Raw genomic sequence first — 22,867 nt, 5'->3', positions numbered from 1 at the left:
CAAATCTTGGATTGGACTCCAATGCTAATATATTATATATAGTATATTATCACAGGCTCACCGCTCATATATATATGGCATATGCTCAACCGGAGAAGAATGTTAAGTAGGGGCAGTTTAGTCACTCCATCTACTGGATTTGTACAAGCAAATTGTATATGGAGAGAACATTGATACTATAACAATTGATGTGTAGTGTATTTCAATAGTTTTCTATAAATGTCTAATTGGCTAATTGATACTTCGATCACCCGAATGACCAAAATGCCCATTTCCAGACCGAAAAACAGGCTGTTGGTATGGCCATGTGTAGTGGAGTGGTATGTTTTTGGACCTACCCCAAACAAAACCTAATTAATCATAATTTCGAAGATTCATTTTATACGTTTTGATGCCATATCATTTAGTCTATCAATTATGTGGGAATTCGTGCTAATAATAGACGAAGGACAAATTTACATTAACAAATTAATTCAATATGTGCGATTTAGATTTTATCTACGTTGGCGTTGGTTATTATCCAAATTAGAAATAAAATAGTAAATAAATAAAAGGACTCGTCAATCGTAGCAATATAGATTTTGTAAAATTTACTGAAAAGTTACATTTGATCTTCTTTCTACATCCATGGAAGCAGTGGCGGACGCAGCTTAGAACAAGGGGGTACGATTGTACCCCCAAATTTTTTTCTAAAACATCCGCCATAGCCATTAAATCCATGTTCAGCTGTTTGAATTGGAAGAAAATAAATATTGCAGACAGTTTTTTTGAGTTTTCATTTTTCACAGAAAGGGGAAGGGATTAGGGGAAAGTGAAAGGGAGAGAGTTGACGCGCCTTTGCATATTAGGTGAGGCCCACTTCTGATTTGCTTGTTGGTTTTGATTTGTATTAATGCGTGGAAATTTTCTCTAATTAACTATGTGTGCAAATAATAATTTCTTATTTTAATTTTTATACGGCGTATTTTTATGAATTTGAAAATATAAGGGAATATTAGATTTTAAAATATAAAATTATAAATAGTATATATGAATTGAATTTAAGAATGATTTCATACTATATTTTAGTGTTATTGAATTGTATACATAAAATTGACTAGCAAAATATGAATTTTACTACTGATCTATATAATATTATTTTTTATATGTGTTTCTATACACCAAAATCACTATTATAAAAAATAAATAAATACTCCCTCCGTCCCCGAATACTTGACACAGTTTGACCCGGCACGGGTTTTAAGAAATGTAATAGAAAGTGTGTTGAAAAAGTTGGTGGGGTGTGGGTCCTACTTTTAAAGTATTAGTTTTATAATAAATGTTAGTAGGAATGAGTTAGTGGAATATGGGGCCCACTACCAAAAATGGAAAAAGTGAACTGTGTCAAGTATTCGGGGACGGACCGAAATGGCAAACTGTGTCAAGTGTTCGGGGACGGAGGGAGTATTACATAAATATATTCATATCAAATTTAAAACCTAACTAATAGTACTATATTAAAAAAAAATCGATCATCCAAGTCAACTGCTTTTTAAGTAGCATTAATATCATGCACTGAAGATGACTTGAACTGCTCTAAAATTTTGCTAACGGTTACTCGTACTTCGAGGTATCTGACTCGCAATAATATTTATCGTACCTCCAAACCTAAAATCCTGGATCCGCCACTGCATGTAAGCCAGATATGTAATAGAAAATTAGCAATATCTATTGGAGTATATATATATATATATATATATATATATATATATATATATATGGATTTTGATCAAAACAAGAATGACTTTAAATAAAGAAATACAGGCCAAATGTGGTCCCTATGATTTGGCGAGATCATCTTAAGATTAAAAGATCTAATGGCTCAATTAATTTCATAAATCTTGTTATTTTATTCACTAAAAATCTAATAAGGTTACTAATGTCATTAGCTCTTAGTCGATTGTTATTCCAATTCCTATAATCTTGTTATTTCTCTTTCCACTAACAAATCATATGTGTTAATTATGAGTTAATATTCCTCAACTTCATCTCCTTCGTATCTTCTTTCTTCTTCAGCCGATGTACCATCAATCTTCCATTATACTTTTTTCCATGAAGAATTATTATTTGTGATTAAGTAGTTGCCAGACTATTCGATTTTTTAATATCGAGAATCAATCTCTCGTCGCATCCGTCTGTATCCTTCATCGGGAATTTTTTTTCTCCGGATACAATATAACTGTAAGTTAATACTCCGTATCATTTCTCTCTCATCTCCTTATTCACTTCATCACTTTATTATCATTGTGTAATCTATAAATTCAGTTTCGTAATTTTCATCGATTTTTTTACCTTTTTTTTCGGATCCAATATATACTTCATCTCCTTTTTCTCAATTCAGCCGGCGGTTAATATATAACCCATTGTTTTAGTTTCTGAATTTTCATTGATTTTGTTTAATGTTTTGATAACAAAATTTGTTGTTTATGTCTTTGTATAGATTCTCATTTCTTCACTCCAAAAATGGAATCCGAAACACCTTCTACTTCGTATGTAGATAATTAAGCATCCTCCGATGACATTATTGGGAATACAGGTTATAATTTTGATTAATATAATATTACCTTAGTATGATTAATTTTCATAGTCAGTCCGCATAATTTCTTCAGAACAGTTTTTGTGCCTGTAATTTTTTTGTTGTACTCCGATTCTTAATATGACTTAATTATGGGTTTAGTATGACATATAATTTTTACAATCTCAGTCCGCATTTAGCATGACCTAATCTTATGAACACTTATTTTTGTACTTTTTTTTTACGTTTTAGTACTGTTACAACCATGACTTATTTATCGTTTTACTATGACATGTTATTGTATGACCTCAATATGCTCTTAGCATGACCTATGATCATTTGTAACAGTACTTTATACTACTTATATTATTTGCTGTCAATCATCAGCCACTAACTGTCTTTGTTTTTATTATTATAGATTTAAATACACCAGACTCCCCTTGTAAAACTCAAACCATTTGTTGGTCGTAGCTTCCCTATATTGGACAATGCTATTGAGTTTTATGAGAACTATGGTCGTCATGTTGGTTTTGACACAAGGAAGAATGGTTCAAAGAAGGTTGATGATCGGACCATATGGTTTTACATGGTTTGTAACAGAGAAGGTGAACATAAATTTCACATTGAACAACCCAAACGCCGTCGTAAATCGAAAATATGTGGATGTAATGCTCGGGTGGCATTCAAATTCGACTCTGGACGTGGTTATGTAATTCAACATTTGAACGAAGAACACAACCACCCCATGGTTTTGGTACAACACCAGAAATTCATGAGATTAAATCGTCAACTTGATCCAGTTCACCAAAAATTTATTACGGATTTGTGCCAATGCTAATAGTGGACCATCTCTAACTTTTAAGCCCTTGATTGAATTGATGGGTGGATATGAGTCCGTCGGGTGTACTATGTTGTCTGTGTATTCTGCGTTCAAATTAATTTTTGGTTTATTTGATATATCAAACACATAAGAATAATTGTGTATTTTACTTCAGTTTGTTTGATATGAATATTTCGATTAGAACTGTATAAGACATTCGGGAACTTAGTAGTTTTATATCATTACTCGAATGTTGGTTTATTATGACACAAATTAACCATACGATGCTATGACCCATATATCCATTTATTATGACCCAATGTATTGAGTAATTATCATCCCACAGTATTTCGTCTGTAGGAAACAAGAGGAAAACATTACAAGGTCATTGTAAGTGCAGTTTTACTCAAACGACTAATATTTTATTCAAAAGTCCAATTTTAGGTCATTTTAAGTGCAATTTTCAATCATATGACTGAAAATTAGATGGGGAAAGGAATAGGTGTTGTTTGGGTCATTGTTGTTGTATTTTGGGTCATATCATCGCGCGGTTAATCTAAATTTGTCAATACCAGCAGAATAATTGTACAGACAAAGAGTCTTGATTGTTCTGTTTTTTTATATAATTGGTACAATGCAGCATCAGCTGGATTACTGCTACATATAGACGCCAAAAATAAATACATATGAAATAATATATAGTAACAATACCATCCAACTGACATATGTAAAATATGGTCCACAAAATGAGAGTTACATGGTTTAAACCTAGTTTAATTAAAATAGTGGTAATCTATAAAGAAATGAACAAAAAGATTCAGTAGTTTTTGGTATGACATAACTATTGATTAAGATCCGTAGTTTGCTATCATCTTTTCTACGTTAATCTTTGTTTTCTTGCTCTCCCTTGCATAATGTTTGGATGCCGCCTCTTTATTCCAGAAATGGCAACATCTGCAGCCGTTCCTTTTCCTTCTTCCCCTTCTGCACCGATTTGTTTATGTGGTGTTGTATTTGAAACATCAATAAATTAGCGTACAACAATCGCACAAACAAAGCATAAAAATATGAGTTTTATCCATATCATGTTACCCACATATCTCCTATTATGAAAGCATATCCCATACCAATTCATGAGTTCTTCAAAAGCAGAGGTACATGACTTTAACCTTGTTTTGTGTCATGGATATCATTCCTCAGTTCAGTCGTTTTTTGTGTGGAACTTTGACCTTTTTCTTATGAAAAAAAAATACAAATAAATACCAGAGTTCCCAAAACGAATCAAAACTACATTCATTCAAAACCCAGAAAATTTAGTAGACATACCTTTCTGCACTTTTTGTTTTGGCGGCACCTTTCTACACTAACGTTATATCCAACCAATTGAAGTGAAAATTGGGTTAGATTTGGTTAGTTTTCAGCCCATCAGTGTAAAAAATCTTACTAACCTTCTCCGTCATGCGTTGCCGTACCAGAAGCTTGTGTGTTGACCATTGTTGAAGAAGGCGATTGGTTTACCTCGTCGATTTTAGAATCATCAAGTAGGCGTTAGGTCAGATTTGGTCAGTTTGCAGAATCGTCGTTTTACAGTAGGGTTTTTGTGGATTAGATGGAGAGGGGATGAATCTTTGGTGAAATAGAATGAAATTGATTTGGATTGCAGAATCGTCGTTTTACAATAGGGTTTTTGTGGATTTGGTGGAGAGGGGATGAATCTTTGGTGAAATAGAGTGAAATTGATTTGGATTGGCCGATTTTGTGGATTTGATGGAAAGGGGATGAATCTTTGGTGAAATAGAGTGAAATTGACTCCCATTTAATCCGCTCTTATAAAACGGAACGACGATTCCTTACTTTTCGATTCCTAATTTACCCCTCGCATGACATAAAACCGTGTTAATATGACCCACAAGAACTGATGATGCACTCCAGATCGTGACCACTAATCTCTAGATCTAACGGTCCATATATGGTCTGTATTTCTATACTTAGGGAATTCTTTTGGTAGATGAAAACCCTATATATATATATATATATATATATATATATATATATATATAGGGGTGTGTTAGGGTCCTTACAGCATCTTAGCGTAAAACACAGCACAAATCACAGCCCTTGGATCATTAGATTGGATGGCTGTGATTTGTTACATTATGATACTAAAAATCTACATTATTAGACTAGAAATGTACATTGTAAGACTAAAACTGTACATTTCTAAACTAAAATGCTACATTATTAAACTAAAATGCTACATTATTATCCGAGCTACATTATTAGTCTAAAATTCTACATTATTAGATGACACGTGGCATTAATCTAACCATTAGATCATATGATCCAATGGACTGCAAGTGTTTTGAGTTTTACTTATACTTAGCGTTCTGACCTGAATACATCCCTATATATATATATATATATATGCTCTAAATATTATACAAACTCAAAATTAAGATCTTGGCTATTAAAAAATGTCAACAAATCATATAAAAACATCAATAGGAAAATGTCAATAGAATTTCAACGGCAGTCAATGATTGATGCTGTGTTGATTGTGTTGATACTGTGTTGACATTAAAATATTGAAATTTTACATTGTGTTGATATTGTATTGAAACTAGGGGTGGGTCGATACGATATATCGTATCGAAAACGTTGTATCGTGTTTTGTATCGAAAATATCGATATGAAAGAATTTCATATTTTATCGAAATTTTCGATATATCGAACTTTCGATATGGATAATATCAATATCGTTATCGCATCGATATTTCGATATATCGTAAGATCTTACGATATATCGAAATATCATTGTCGTATCGAATACCTGTATATCGAAAAATATAATTTTAAAACTGAAAAATAACACAAAAATTAATAAAACTTCAACACAATAAAATAAATAGTGTTCTTATTAGGGTGTCATATATATATTTTCTAAATATACGAATGAATTAAATGGATTTATATATATTTATAATTTTAAACTTCAATATGTATTGAATTTCAATATGTTTCGATATATACAATATATATCGTATATTCGATATAAAACGATATATCAAAAATATCGATATATATCGTATATTCAATATAAAACGATATATCGCGATATAAGGAAATTCATATCGTTATCGTATCGAAAATTTACGATACGATACCGTATCGTATCGAAAATTACGATATACCGAAAATTCGATAATTTTTCAATATTTTTCAATACGATACGAGCGATATATCATTTTTTCGGTATTTTTCCCCAGCCCTAATTGAAACTGTTTTGAAGCAGTGTTGAGGAGTTTTGAGTTTGTACGATATATAAGTTTGCATTTTATCACTGCTATGCTGGTGTTATTCTTTCAACTTATTTGTCTTATGAATATATAAACTGAATCAGGAAAACTTTCTTTTGTTGTGACGAGAAAGAAAAACTTTTTAAACTTAATTCGTAAATGACCAAAAATGGTCCTAACTTCAATGTAAGGTTGCTTCATTCTACGGTAAATATTTTATTTTCCCTATTAAAAATATTTTGGTGAATTGTAATTATCTTCCCCATCCAAAGTTCAAGCTAAGTAATAAAAATACTCCACATATGATAGCCAGCAATACCGTAAAGACGAAAATGCCCCTGGACTTTAAACACGACTATAAATAACCTTCGAAATATTCATTCACAAAAACACCCATCATATTCCCTCTCTCTTCAAATACAGAAGAAAATAGAGAGGATTAAAATGAAGATAGTAGTGCTACTGCTACTCTCAGCAACTTTCCAAATCGCATTATCGAGAACTCGTGACGGTAACATTTCCAATTTCGCACTAATTTTTTTCCCCACAAATTAAAAATGCATTCCTTTACGTACTAACTTCCTCATAGTCATATATACGTTAAGGATCAATTCTACAGTTTATTTTTTTTTCAAAGTCCAGATCCATTCCACTAAGTTGTGGTTGAGTTAATGTTGGAGTGCAAATCATCTTATTACTAATGTATAAGTGTTAAAGACACAATTGATGATTTGAATTTCATATTTACTGCACTAATGACTAGTAGTTGTGGTGGATAGTTAAAAAAATAAATTATTGACATGGAGTAATTTTTACGCGCTAACATAAATCTATGTCAGTACATCTTCATTATCATCTAGACAATAAATATAATATTATATCTAATTGATGGACATGGCATGTGACCACGGTGGGAACGTGACATTACAGATCAAGTTTATAAATCAAAAGTTGAATGATTCAAAACATTAGAATATGAATGAACACTTTAATAACACAATAATCCACTATAGTCTAATTGATAAAATTTTCTCCTTCAATCAATTTGTCGATCTTTATTTCAGGTCAAATACCAAATGGAAACTTCGAGTACGGCCCAAAACCGTCGCAAATGAAAGGTACGAAAGTGACGGACCCGCATTCCATCCCACATTGGGAAACAACAGGCTACGTGGAATACATAAAATCGACGCAAAAGCAAGGCGACATGGTGCTGGTGGTGCCGGAGGGAGCCTCAGCCGTGCGGCTGGGCAATGCGGCCACCATCAAGACGAAGGTGAAGGTGGCCAAAGGAATGTTCTACGCCATCTCATTTAGTGCATCTAGGACTTGTGCACAAGAGCAGACATTGATGGTCTCAATTTCACAAAATAGTCAACCCAAAGACTGGGGAATTTGGCCCATCCAAACCGTCTACAGTTGTGACGGTTGGGATTCCTATTCTTGGGGATTCCGGGCCAACTCTAATGACATGGAGATCTTGATCCACAATCCGGGTTTGGACAAAGACCCGGCTTGTGGCCCACTTATTGACTCCGTCGCACTCAAGGCCTTGCCCAAACCCATTAGACAAAAAGGTTAGTTTTCCTTACATTTTCTATTTTAAATTGTTTCAATCTCGTATTTTGCATCACATTATAGTTATTACTAATATTTACTGTTAAAATATATTCATGATTCCAGTGAGAACTTTTTCAAAATGAGAACGGAAGATCATAACTTAATATATCAGTTGGTTGATTTATGAATATTAGTTCATAACTTAATATTCGGAACATATACAGCGAAATGATACAGAAATTGTGTCAACTGATATTAATGTATTTGCGAACTGATATAGTTTTGTGTTCTGACTTTAGGCAACTTGTTGAGAAATGGAAACTTCGAGGAGGGTCCGTACATATTCCCCAACAGTAGTTGGGGGGTACTAATCCCTCCGACCTTGAAGGACGCGAACTCTCCTCTTCCCTGTTGGATGATTGAGTCCCTCAAGGCCGTCAAGTACATCGACTCTGACCACTTCCGTGTGCCTGAAGGCAAACGGGCGGTGGAGCTTGTGGCCGGAAGGGAGAGTGCCATCGCTCAACTAGTCAGAACTACGCCTGGAAAAACCTACGACCTCGTTTTCTCAATAGGCGACGCGAAGAACTCGTGCGAGGGGTCGATGATGGTGGAGGCAGCCGCGGGGAGAGATATCATGCAAGTTCCTTATCAATCAAAGGGGACCGGAGGGTTCAAGCGCGCTAAGCTTAGGTTTAAGGCCGTTTCGTCCCGAACTAGGGTTAGGTTTTTGAGTGCATATTATCACATGAAGAGTGATAATTCGGGTGCATTGTGTGGACCGGTTGTTGATGATTTGAGGTTGGTTAGTGTGCGCAATCCGGGTCGGGCTTAGAGCACCTGCAACACCGTTAGGGCGATGATTAATTTAATTATATATTTTGTTGCAAAATTATTTGAGAAATTTGTTTTTTTGAGAGGATTCAAGTTGTTTTTGACGTGTAAACTACAAGCTGTACAAGCTTTGTATAAGTTCATGTTTTTTTAATCATCAATGTTTAGTGGTTCGTGATTAACTTTAATCATATTAGTTTTGAGATATTACGTGGGCTTACTTCATATTCTTTTAAGTAGTGAAGAACCTGAACAAGGCCCAACTATCAGCCGAAATCACTCTCTGAGGCTAGTCCTTATGAAGGCCCAAATAACAAAGAGTTAATATATATTTATTACTCCCTCCGTATTAAAAAAATAGAAACATTTGAAATGACACGCGTTTTAATGCACAATTAGTAAAGTAATTAAGATAGAAGAATTGGTAAAGTAATGAAAATAGAGTTAGTGGATTGTGGGGTCCATGTCCTAAAATAGAAAGATTCTAAAGTTTTTATTTTTAAAAAACGATCCAAAATGGAAATAGTTGCTATTTTTTAAAAACGGGGGAGTACTATTTTCAAATTTTACTTACTACTACTATTATAGTCTCCTAGCTAGTTTACAAATAATGAAAATATCAATGTACATAATTTTGCCAACACCATGTACAGTTAAACAGTTAAAAGAATATATTACATTCTCAAAAAATGTAAAAAAAATACTACTACTATCAATTATCAATGAAATTGTTGATCTTTGATTGGGGTCATATTTTCTTGGAAAGTAACTATAAAACCTTCAAATGAAGACGATGTTGGCGGTGGCAGACGATTGAAAAAAACTAAAAACTAAAAACTACAAACTAAAAAATCATACACATGTTAAAAATTAGATAAAGTATTTTTTGTCTATATTAATTTGTAGTGTTAATTCTTTTAATGTTACTTTTATATTGCTATTATACAGCTCGCTCACTAATTTTTGTGCATCTTTTCATTTGTTTGGAGGTTATACAATTTATGTTATTTCTTTTTAGATTTATAGGCTACAGTGACAAAATAATTATTTAATATGAATCTGAAATAACTTAATTATATATACATACATACATTAAATAGAATATTTCTAAAAATAGTTTCCTGCCAAAACCTATCTATTTATAATTTATAAAGAGAATAAAGAGAATTTTGGGGGTATTTAGGTAAATAATTTATAATTCAATTGTAATCATTTTTAAAGAATCGTGTAATCATTTTTAAATAATCATAATTTAACACAAATTTGAATTCCATAATTATAGGGATAGAATTTAACTAATTTATTTTGTTTCCCTATAATTAATCCATGAATATGGTATTAAATTTAATTAATTATTTAGAACATCAGAGAGTAGATCGATTATCGATGTAATTAGTATAAATATTTATATTTGAAATACTTAATTTTTTTTTTGAAGAATTAGATATATTTTGTCTAAAACTACTCCTTTTCCGCTAGATCATTTCACGTAATAGAAACGTATCCTATTTTGTTTGTAAATTTAAAATTCAAAAAAAAAAGTTTTGGAAATAATTATATCAATGCCATTGATAATATAAAAAGATTTTTCTAATATACTTATTATATTATTAAATTTAACTATCCTATTAACTTTGGGATTTATATAGTTTTTATGATTTTTGTTTCTTCCTTTTCTTTATGTACTATTGTGAAGCGTCGAATGTATAATTTTTCATGCAGTGCTCTATATGAATATTAGGTTATCTGTATGTTTATTGTTGATCTGATGATTTCTTTTTTTGGTATATGTTGCAGCTGAATTCATCGGCATAAAAGATTCACTCAACTTTCTTCTCTTTGAACTATTTATCTGTTTATTGTTGAAAGGTTGGCTTAATTTTCTTCTCTCTAAAGTCTAAACCATCTTTCTGTTTATTGTTCATCTACTGTTCTTTTATTTGTCATTTATTGCAGATGAATTCATTAGCTTAACATGTTAGTTTTCTTTCATGTTATTTTATGTTTTTAGTTTGATTATTATTTTTTATTTAGTTTTGCTTCTTAAGAATGATATTATATCGTATACTAACAATCTATACTATTAAATGGTGCAGAAAACATTGTGGAAAGGAAGAGGGGAAGAAACAATTATGTAGAATAGGATAATAATTTCATTGTATAAAGCACTCTTTAAATAGGGATTACAAACAAGTAAATATGGTTGAACTTGTGCTCCAAGTATTCTTGGGCACCAAGCTAATATATTTCTTAGGCACCAAGCTAATGTGTTTCTTGTCCTCCAAGTTAATATCTTTTCCTTTTTCTAACACTCCCCTTCAAATTGAGTAGTGAGGTCTCCAATACTCAATTTGCAAAGAGCATCTTCAAAAACCCTCTTGTTGACTGCCTTTGTCAAAATGTCAGCAAGCTGATCTTCTGAGCGAACAAATGGTAGCTCTACAATGCCTCCTTCAATATTTTCCTTGATAAAGTGTCTATCCACTTCAACATGTTTGGTTCGATCATGTTGAACTAGATTCTTTGAGATGCTTAGTGCGGCCTTGTTGTCACAGTATAGTCGACACTTTCTGCTAGGAGCTAAGCTGAGTTCCTTCATCAGTCTTCTTAGCCACATTATCTCAGTCAGTCCACTTTTGATTCCACGAAACTCTGCCTCAGCACTCGAGAGGGCGATTACTTTCTGCTTTTTACTTCTCCAAGTCACCAAGTTACCTCCAACAAAGGTAAAGTACCCGGCGGTTGACCTTCTATCATTAGGATTCCCCGCCCAATCAGCATCGATGTACCCATGAATGTCAAGATTATCACTCTTAGAGAACAACACTCCATGTCCTGTTGTCCCTTTCAGATATCGGCAAATCCTGAGCGCTGCTTCCATATGGTCCATCTGTGGTTTATGCATGAACTGACTCACGACCCCTACGGCATAGGCAATGTCTGGCCTAGTATGCGATAAGTAGATAAGCTTTCCAACTAGTAGCTGATATCGACTTCGATCGGTCAACTCGGTTTTATCATTAATCTGCAATCCATGATTAACCGCTATAGGCGTATCTGCCGGTTTACACTCTAGGAGACCCGTTTCTGCAAGGATGTCCAGGATGTATTTTCTCTATCTCAAAAAAATCCCTTTCTGTGATCTTAACACCTCGATCCCAAGAAAATATTTGAGATCCCCTAAGTCCTTTATCTCAAACTCCCGAAACAGATTCCTCTTCAAGCTCTCAATCTCTTCCAAGTCGTCACCTGTGATAATCATGTCATCGACATATATGATTAAGCAAGTGATTTTATCTCCTTTCTTCTTCAAAAAGAGAGTATGATCGGAGTTGCTCTGTTTATATCCATAATTAATCATTGCCCCGGCGAATTTCCCAAACCGCTCTTGGGGACTGCTTCAACCCATATAAAGTTTTCCTCAGCCTACATCCTTCTCCTATCTTGAAGTCTGCTGCGAATCCTGGAGGGGCCTCCATATACACCTCTTCTTCTTTTTTTAGTTCACCATGAAGAAAGGCATTCGTCACATCGAATTGATGCAGTGGCCAATCTTTATTTGCCGCCACAGACAATAAGACTCGAATTGTGTTCATCTTGGCCACTGGGGAGAAAGTTTCTGAATAATCTACCCCATATGTCTGAGTATATCCCTTCGCGACTAGCCGTGCTTTGTACCTCTCAACTGAGCCGTCTGGTCTCCTCTTGATAGTGAAGACCCATCGGCATCCTACAGGTTGCTTCCCATTAGTTAAGATGCACGTTTCCCAAGTGCTGTTCCGGATCAGTGCGTCTATTTCTTTTTGCATTGTCTCTCTCCAGTGCTTATGCCGCATAGCCTCTTCCCATGACTGTGGGATCCCTTCCTCCTCATACAGTGCCTTCTCAAATGCTTGAGCCATTTCTGACAGATGGCTCGTAACTAGGCAAGCAACAGAGTAGCGAGCCTTCCTGTTAATCCTCTCATGTGTATATCTTTTTGGTGGAACTCCCCTGTTCTCCCGATGTGGAAGAATGTACCCCCCTGTGTCGGGGTCAATCCCTTCGACTTCTTCACTAGTGTCTCCATCTGTGTTTTCCACAACAGGGCCTTCTTCTTCCTCCACACTTACACCATCAGTAGTAAAGGAAATTGGAGGAACAGGGTTATCATTACTTACATTGGATAGCCTCAACGGGGAAGTAGTTGGTTGAGTGTCACCTTCAGGAACGGACTGTCCTACTTCAGAGACTTGCTCAGCGGAATCGCTTACTGCCGCCTCTATTAGGCCCATTTCGGGATTACTTGGCGTTGGCATCGGCGCTGATATCCAACTTAGCGGATCCTTACTACTATTCTTCCCCGAACTGCTAAGGTGGGTATAAAAGTATTCGGTTTCAAGGAAATTGCAATTCATCGTAACAAACATTCGATTGGTTTTAGGATCAAAGCACCTATACCCCTTTTTGGTTTATCTCATATCCCACGAAGACACACTTAATTGCACAAGGAGAAAGTTTGGTTCGTTCATGTTTTGGGGTATGAACAAAAACGGAGCACCCAAAGACTCGCAGTTCAAGAGTTAAAGGTGGTGGAATTTTGGTGAAGGAGGATAGGGCTTGGAGTGGTGTTTGGTGTTTGAGGATACTTGTGGGTAATCTGTTCAAGAGATAGGCTGAGGTGGCAATGGCTTCGGGACAGAAGTGTTTTGGGGCTTTTGATTCAATGAGCATAGAGCAGGACTCAGAAAAATTTCATCACTGTCCCTAACCTTTCTCGACCTTAAGCCAAATCTGCAGAAAACCATTCAAAACAAACCATGTCAGAAGAAAAAACCCCATCTCAGTCGGATGAAATTGCTCGGCAAATTGCCGAAATCATGAGCAAAAGTCTTGCCATGATGATACCATCAACACCCAAACCAGAGAACACAGAAAATCCACCAGAAATGAGTCATAAGGGGGAGAGTTGTCGACACTTATATAGGTGAGCTAGGATCGTGACCAAGTCGATGTGGGACAAGATATAGGGAGTTTTAACACGCCCCCTCACGTGTGGGCCATAATAGCACATCAGACTTCCATCACGTGGGTAGGCAAGAGAAGGGATAAAGAAATAAATCCATCATTGACTTAGGCCCGCTCTGATACCATGTTAAATGGTGCAGAAAACATTGTGGAAAGGAAGAGGGGAAGAAACAATTGTGTAGAATAAGATAACAATTTCATTGTATAAAGCACCCTTTAAATAGGGATTACAAACAAGTAAATATGGTGGAACTTGTGCTCCAAGTATTCTTGGGCACCAAGCTAATATATTTCTTAGGCACCAAGCTAATGTGTTTCTTGTCCTCCAAGTTAATATCTTTTCCTTTTTCTAACATATACTAACAATTTAATTGTACAATTATTCTTCATTTTTACAGGTAGTTTGTTCACATAAGGAATTATTTGGCATCATTCAGAAGAGTATCATCCACACAGTTGCCTTTTGAAAAGAAGAGAGGTGGAGAAAGATACTCTCAAAAAGGACGTCGACACCGGTTGAGACTGCAAGATGAATCGGCGTCGGTTATTCTAGAGAGAGGGCTTCTGCTTCTAACGAAGCTTTGAATGATGGAAAAATAGTTTTTCCTCTTTCACATGGTACTTTCTAAAATTAGGATATAGGCCTTTGGCTAATAAAAAGGAATATTGTGTTTTATTTTTCTTTAAGAGTGTCTTTTCTTTGATGCTGTAAATTTTTTAGAGAAGGTATAGAGTGTTGCGACTTTAATTGATAAAGTATTTAATGTATTGTACGTGAGGAAATCTTAACTTTGTATTCTGAAATCTATTAGTAAAGTGATTTATAATTCATTATTGAAATATTCTAAATAGATAACAACCATTGTTTTTAATATTGATATGTTGATGAAGTGTGATTTAAAATAAAGTTAAAGAGCAGAAATAAAATGAATTTATTTATTAAGAATTCTTTCTGAAAGTAAAGGAATTTATTAAAACAATCAAATCCATAAAATTGATATGTTGATGAAGTGTGATTTAAAATAAAGTTAAAGAGCAGAAATAAAATGAATTTATTTATTAAGAATTCTTTCTGAAAGTAAAGGAATTTATTAAAACAATCAAATCCATAAAAGCGATCACATAGAGAATATTTAAGTTTAAATTAATAGATAAACTTACTAAAAAATCGATATACTATAGTATACAATATTAAAGATCGTTGTTTGCACAAAGCGCGTAGGTTGAACTAGTTTCTATAAATAGGAGTAGTAATATATAATTTCTTCTTTTTTCTTTGGAATATTGATAATGATGAGTTCTATGGGTTTTTATTTTTATGCCCTTTTTTATTATTGTTCTAAAGGTTCAGTATAATTTGTATCTTAATTGTTATATCTTGATTTGTTGCACTTTTAGAATCGACCACTACTGCAATTCCACCACATTTCCTCAAATATAGGACTAAATATTTTCCACATATAAAAAATAAAGATATTGAAAAGGAAACAATCAAGATGGCTGGCAAAAGCGACAATAAAGAGATGCGTATACATAGTCTCTTCATCTAGAAATCACATGATGAACACCCATAAATTGAAAAGGCTCTATTAGAAGATAAACATTTGTTTATGAGTGTTAATATATTGCAATGTCTAACTAGTGATTGGGCCAGAAATTATACTAAAATGGGGAGATCACTCAACAATGTAATATGGTATAAGAGACTATATGTGCATCATCATGTAACAATTAACTATCCATATGTCACACCTATCATCTTGATTTATATATGAGTTCATCATATGTTAGGTAAGTCGATTGGCATTGTCTCGATCACGACATGCATGACAGATTTATGTGTGATCGGATGAAAACTGAATAAAATGAGAAAATCGGTATTAGTTATTAGCTAATTCGCAATTATTTGAGTGATTCTCACGGACACACAAGATCCCATTACTAGCATATTGTCAAAATTAGTTCAATCAGATTTTCCTAACTCTTGTATTCTCTCGTATTAATAGTTGAGTAAGTTGAATTAGATTCTCCAATTTTTTGTATTTTCTCGTATTAATCTTAACTAGTAATTGACCAATCTAGAGTTTAATTTCTATATAAACTAGCTAATTTTTAAGGTCCTAAATGTTTTTTTGTATAAGTTTCATAGAAATGAAACCTAGTCCCCAATTTCAGCCCAAAACCCTATTAGAAGAAAATAAAGAAAATACTAGATATATTATTATTTTTGCTCAATTTGGAACTGTTTGCTAATTATGTGGGCATTAATATTGTGTTTCTATAAACAAAAATGTTGAGAAATAAATATAGTAACACGAATTCTGGAAGATTCATGCAACTAGACAGACAGAAAGGAGAATTTTCACAAGAAAAGTTTGAAAATAAGATAAGAAAAATTTAATGAAAGTGAAAAATAATGGTCCCTATATATGTTTTGGTAGTATTTCGAAAATATTGAGAGAAAGTGGGACAACCTCAGATCCTCAATCACATTACAGCTATAAAGGTGAAGGCCCCCCTTGGTTTATACGCGTGCATCAAATTTATGTGGTTCGGTTTATTTACGAACCCGCAACCGCTATAAGAGGTGTGCACCAAATATAAATATTGGTGTCGAATCATGATGTTATATACACATGTCGTTGTCCTCGATCTATAGTCTTCTTTCATGCAAAAAGGGTACCAATTTACCGAGCACTTTCTTTTATTCAATAATTTTGCTATTTACTGATTACTCATAAATAAAAAATTAAGTAATCTTATTATCAAGCACTTTGATGCTAGTACTCAACGTTTTTAGTGGACCTCTTATAGTTTTTCGTTCATCATTACTCTAACAATACGATGAAAATCTACATGTGTGATGTGTTTGCCCAAGGATCCGATAACATGCCTTCCCGTTTTGCAAATTCGAGAAAAAGCAGCGGATATCATTTTTTTTCATGTTGTCTCATGAAGCATTTGGAATATTTGAAACAAGTCGACTTTGACTCGAGCTTTTCTTCATCCAAAAGAAAATTAGTCTACTCTTTGATTCGCCTAGCTTGAGATTAATTTCAGTCTCAAATATTTTAGTTTTATGAATACAATTTGCCAGACGGACAAATCTGTATATAGTGGTATATTTGTAATTTTGTTGATATTTGATTTTGTCTAATTAATTTATTCATCTTAACAATTTTGACCCGCAAAGAAATCATTCTCTCTCAGATAAAACTCCCCAAATCGATGTGGACTCCTTTATTATAATTGTTTCTTTTTAAGGTTTGTTTTAAAGTGATTTTTAGGGGGGTTTAAACATTAAATTAAAGTTATTAAGTGAATACATCGCAATTAACAATCTTGATCAGTTCTTCCCACGTTAAATCGTCGTTCATCATGGCCAAATAATTCAGTTAAATGTTGATGATGGGAAATTATGCCTACCCTTGGACCTTGATGAACCATTAACAAAGATTAACCTTTTTAAAAAGGATCGATAATAATTTACCATCTATCTCTTGTATAGAAAAAGCTTCTTAGTAATTGAGTTATATATTTTCGTCAAAAATTAAAATTGGTCACATTAAAAATGGAATGAATGTAGGATTAATTAGTGGGTCGGTAATCCCAAATGCCGTCCATTTTTTGATGGAATTTCTAATTAACGAAAGATATACTAATCCCAAATGCCGTCCATTTTTTGATGGAATTTCTAATTAATGAAAGATATATTAATCCCAAATGCCACACATTTTTTGAAGGAATTTCCATTGAAGATATATTCATCCCAAATGGCATACAGTTTTTGAGGGAATTTATATTGAAGATATAAGTACTGTTGCATTGATTATATCGATACTACCGGCTTGATAAATTCCACAAAATATTTATTTCGTGTATAAATTTGAACTCAAACTCTCTAAATTTACCGAATTATAAATTTTAACTCAATCTCTGTATTTAATTTCCCACAAATTTCACGTTGTATATCCTTAGGTACACTTAACACGAACTACGTTTACAATACAACGATTAAATAAATTATTTTCAGATTAGTGATTACGTAATCATGAAAACTACTTTTTGTTAAATAGTGGTATGATATTATGTGCCTCTTCACATGATCTAATGAGTGGCGTGAACGATCTCATTTCTAAATACGACGCTTCATTACAATCTTATTATACTATATTAAAGGCTGAAGGGACTACCATCACGTATCTATAAATATTTACTATGAATACATTAATAAAATGCAATATACTACTAATACCTATAGTCATACAAAATCCAAATAAGCTGTCATTAATTTTATTCAGATTGATTTCGGCAAGGTGACTGTTCTAATAATTTAATTTTATAGAACAAACCTTTTTAATGCAAAAACGGTGGATTTGGGAATTGAGATCATCTTTCCCAATATTGTCACATCACATTTTTGCCCCACAGATATAATTAACACCAACTAATTTTTTTTTTATTAAATAAGTAGTTTTTTCTGTGAGGAATAAAATTGCCCATCGGGAGTAAAATTTGAATAAATGAAGAAAGTGGGGACAAAAGATAAAATAAATTGTGTCCAAAATAGGGGTGGGGGGGGGGGGGGGGGGGGGAATAAGGCGCACAAATTTGTGTGATATTTAAAAATTAAAATAACAATGCGTGCACTTTTTTTATTAGATGAAGAGTATTATTATCAAAATTTATTAGTGAGTTTAGAGAATATTATCACCAAAATTTATTAGTGAGTTTAGAGAATATTATTATCAAAATTTTGTATGTTGAACTTGTTTTCCCCTCTTACTTGGTTTGAGCATTTTATATAAGTACATAAAAGGTGTTTGATTGTGATCGATCCTGTTCTTTAAGAAACTAGTAGAAGTTAATCACAGATTGAAATTAGATGAGAGAAATGCAGAGGATATATTTGTCGAAAAAGACGTTAGAATGTTAATTCCCACTAGTTATAAACATAGTCAAATCAAATAAACTATTAGCACCATAAGTCACACGAGAAAATTATAAATCCATAGTACGATATATAATACACTGTTAAGCTATGCCATCACTAGAAAATAAATGCTACAAAGCTAGTAGCTTACTCCACATTAATTGTAAAATATGTAAAGAAACAAACGTAGTTCAGAATTCAAATGATAAAATTGAGATGTCATAAAGTCTTTCATTTAATTTTTTTAAAAACAATAAAATACTAATAAATGTGTGCGTGTGATCGGTGCGGTGATATTAGGTCCACGATCCTAGCTCCTAACCATAAGAGCATCCACAATAGCAATAGGTCAGCCATAGGTCAGCTACTCTCTCTCCCTGCCACATCATTAACACTAAAAATCTACCTGTCACATCATCATTTTAATCAAATAGGCTAGCCGCAATATAAATAATTCAAAAACAACTACATTTACGGAATAAAATTTACGAGACATATACGGGAAAATTCATTCATTTCATTTTTAAAAAAGTACATTCATTTAAAAAAAAATTACATAATAAAGAAAAAAACTATCGCCGTGCAGTCTTCCGTGCCCACAACTCTTCAATTATATCCTTTTGGAGTTGAATATGAGCATCAACTTGGCACATGTCGGCATGTGCCTGGAGACGGCTGACTTCATCGTGAGGTACCCCCTTCGTACGTTGGGGGTGGCCACGCCGTGGCTTGGACCGGCTGCATCAGTATTGTCATTGGCCCAATTAGTCAGTTGTACGCCTTCGTCTTCGACGATCATGTTGTGCATGATAATGCAGGCGTACATTATATTAGCAATGCATTTGACATCCCACAAACGCGTTGGACCCTTAATTGCCGCCCATCGAGACTGGAGCACACCAAATGCGCGCTCCACGTCCTTGCGCGCCGTCTCCTGCCGTTCCGCAAAGTAGTCATTCCTGTCATCATTTGCTTGCCTGATCGTCTTCACAAAGACATGCCACCTAGAGTATATCTCATCCGCCAAGTAGTAGCCCATATCATGCCGGTTGTCGTTGGCCACAAATGAGACGGCCGGACCGATGCCCTGACACTTTTCGTTGAAGAGGGGCGACGAGTTGAGGACGTTGAGGTCGTTGTTCGACCCGGCTACCCCAAAATACGCATGCCAGATCCACAGCCGGTAATCAACTACGACCTCGAGGATCATCATGGGATTCTTTCCCTTGTAGCCGGTCGTGTAGGTCCCCTTCCAGGCAGTTGGACAGTTCTTCCACTCCCAATGTATACAATCTATGCTGCCTAACATTCCGGGAAACCCATGCTGCTCCCCGTGCATCTGCATCAGATACTGGCAATCTTGGGGGGTAGGGCTTCCAAGGTACTGCTCACCGAAAATTTGAATCACGCCCTGACAGAAAAACTTCAGACATTCCAGAGCAGTCGTCTCACTGATGTGGAGGTACTCATCCCACATGTCTGCCGCGCCTCTGTAGGCCAACTGCCTGATTGCCGCCATGCACTTTTGAATAGGGGTGTGGCCGGGTCTGCCAGCCGCATCGTGCCTGAAGCGGAAATACAGATATCGACGCTCCAAAGCGTCAACGATACGCATAAACAACTCCTTGCGCATTCTAAATCGCCGCCGAAACATGTTTGTGTTAAACCGCGGGTCCGGTGCGAAGTAGTCGTCATATAGCTGCTGATGTGCAGCTACGTGATCCCGATCAATCACTGTTCGGTGGTGGTCAACGGGTCGAGGGCGAGGTACCGCATGTTGTTCGACCTTTTGCATGTACCGCTCTATCTCGCAGTTCATGTAGGCCTCCATAGCCTCGTTCATCCGCCGTTCGTACTCCTCAGCATCCCCACCACTACCACCACTGCTACCACCCGCGTTACTCATCGCTCGATGTTGCTCTTGTACAGAAATGTAGAGAGAGAGAAAATTCGTTAAAACAAGTGGTGCAAAGGAAAATGAAACTAAAATCGCGTATATATAGTGTTTCAAAAAATTTCAAAAAACAAAAAACAAAAAATAGCGCTGGCCGATCGCGAGCCTGCAATGGCGGCCAGCGCTCGCAAATCGGCGTGCGCTCGCCTATTTTCTCGCCGAAAAGGCGCTGGCCGATTCCAATGGTTCGACTAGCCGACCGGCTAGCGACGCGAATCGGCTAGCCGGTGCGCTAGCCGCCATTGTGGATGCTCTAAATACTTATAAAAAGTATAGTGATAAACAAACATATAGTATTAATTAAAAGTCCTATTAGATAGCTAATTATTTTAAATCGCTAACCGTTAATAAGCACGAAAGTATTTGTATATCTATAAAATCCCTTCGTATTGATATTAATAATTAGTAATTAGCAAATAGTTAGCAATTGATCATATCCCTATTAATATATTATATATATAATGAATTTTTTTTGATATTTTACATTGAAAATTAATTTATAAATATCAATTAATTTAAAATAAATCACGTGCTCCCTCCGGCCACAAAAAATAGTGTCATTTGTGGATACACGGGTTTTAGTGAAAAAGATAAAGTAAATGAGAATGAGAAAAAATATGTAAAGAAAGAGAGATGTGTAGACAAAATAAGTAAGTATGAGAGAGAAGAGAAAAAGTTGATAAAGTATAAGAGATAAACTTTTCATTTTCAGAAGTGTTATTTTTTTTGGATATTCCAATGGCAAAATGAGACAATTTTTCATGGACGGAGGAAGTACTAAAGTCGACAACAATTTAGAAAAATATTCAAATTTAAAAAAAAAAGTTCTTTTATTGAATATATACAATAACTTTTAAATTATAGTATGAGAATTTGTTATAAATTTCCCATATCATTTATTTTTATTATTATTATAGATAATATAACTAATTATAAAATTAGTTTGTAATTTAATTTTAATTAAATTCAAAATTTATGAGAAAAAAATGTTAAGTCTGCGCCTTCACTCGTGGATTAGAAGATGGTGCCCAAGGTTTGCGATCTCACTCACTTCATCATTGGAAGATTTGAGAAATATCAGAGGTTGGAATGGAGGTTTAAAAGTGGAGTAGCAAGTACTGTATGTTTCTTGGTGAAGCTTGTGGATAGAGTTTTCTCTCTCTTCTTTTTTTAGCTGCGTCATTGGAGTGTTGTTGCTTGGTTGTTGTCGTGTTTGATTTTTTTTTTTTTGGTTTTGTAGGCCTTCTTTTGTAATTGTTACTTTGTTGTGTTTGTTAGTACGTTGGATCTTTGCACGTCATTTTTGGTTTTAAGCCTTTTTAAATGCAATAAAAAAATTATATATATATATAGGATTTATGTTATCTGTCATTATTAAATGGAGTATATATCTAATAAGAAACATTCTTAATGTTTAGTATATTAATTGTCAATTAGTAGTAATACAAAATGTTTATTAGTTATGTAGCGGTTTTAAACGTGCTCGTAGAGAGTCTATATATACATACTTTTTTTAATGGTAATGCAATCGGCATGCCAATTTTTTGGTGGCCGAATAAATAAGTTTTTTTTTTTTTTGCAAAATAAATGATGTTTTTTATGTATTTATTAGAAATTAACCTCAAGTTATTATTTTGCAAAATAAATAATCTTTTTCTATGTATTTATTAGAAATTAACCTCAATATCTATAAAAAGAATTCCATCTTTAAATACGACGTCACCAATTGCATGTAAGTTAGAACACAATTGTCTTTATTCCCGCCTTTCAATTTTCTCAACTTTTCAACTATATGTCAATTACTTTATTATTAAATAAATGCATCCCCTAAATCATGACCAAATTTATAACATCTCTAATATTGACTTCTCCCCTCCCCATTCTATAAAACAAACACAATTTCACCCAA

At 34.2% G+C, this 22,867-nt stretch overlaps 1 protein-coding gene across 1 annotated transcript; it reads left to right on the top strand.

The window, feature by feature from the left end:
• Nucleotides 1-7,073: 7,073 nt before the first annotated feature.
• Nucleotides 7,074-9,252, top strand: LOC125204772 (BIIDXI-like protein At5g11420). The gene is made up of 3 exons (XM_048103501.1): nucleotides 7,074-7,181; nucleotides 7,735-8,247; nucleotides 8,530-9,252. The coding sequence occupies exons 1-3, from the start codon at nucleotides 7,115-7,117 to the stop codon at nucleotides 9,063-9,065; spliced, it is 1,116 nt and encodes a 371-aa protein (XP_047959458.1). The 5' UTR covers nucleotides 7,074-7,114; the 3' UTR covers nucleotides 9,066-9,252.
• Nucleotides 9,253-22,867: the final 13,615 nt, after the last annotated feature.

The sequence above is a fragment of the Salvia hispanica genome, chromosome 6 (assembly GCF_029641045.1).
Source record: "Salvia hispanica isolate PSC_SH4W2 chromosome 6, Shi_PSC_v1, whole genome shotgun sequence".
Classification (NCBI taxonomy): domain Eukaryota; kingdom Viridiplantae; phylum Streptophyta; class Magnoliopsida; order Lamiales; family Lamiaceae; genus Salvia; species Salvia hispanica.
Note: the sequence above shows the minus strand (reverse complement) of the source record. Positions and strands in the feature narration are given on the sequence as shown.

What these genes read in the sequence shown, in the direction of transcription:
- LOC125204772 (XM_048103501.1), top strand. Translation starts at nt 7,115, where the DNA reads ATGAAGATAGTAGTGCTACTGCTACTCTCAGCAACTTTCCAAATCGCA. An exon ending in ATTATCGAGAACTCGTGACG is followed by an intron (nt 7,182 to 7,734) that starts GTAACATTTCCA and finishes TCTTTATTTCAG; the next exon opens with GTCAAATACCAAATGGAAAC. An exon ending in CAAACCCATTAGACAAAAAG is followed by an intron (nt 8,248 to 8,529) that starts GTTAGTTTTCCT and finishes TTCTGACTTTAG; the next exon opens with GCAACTTGTTGAGAAATGGA.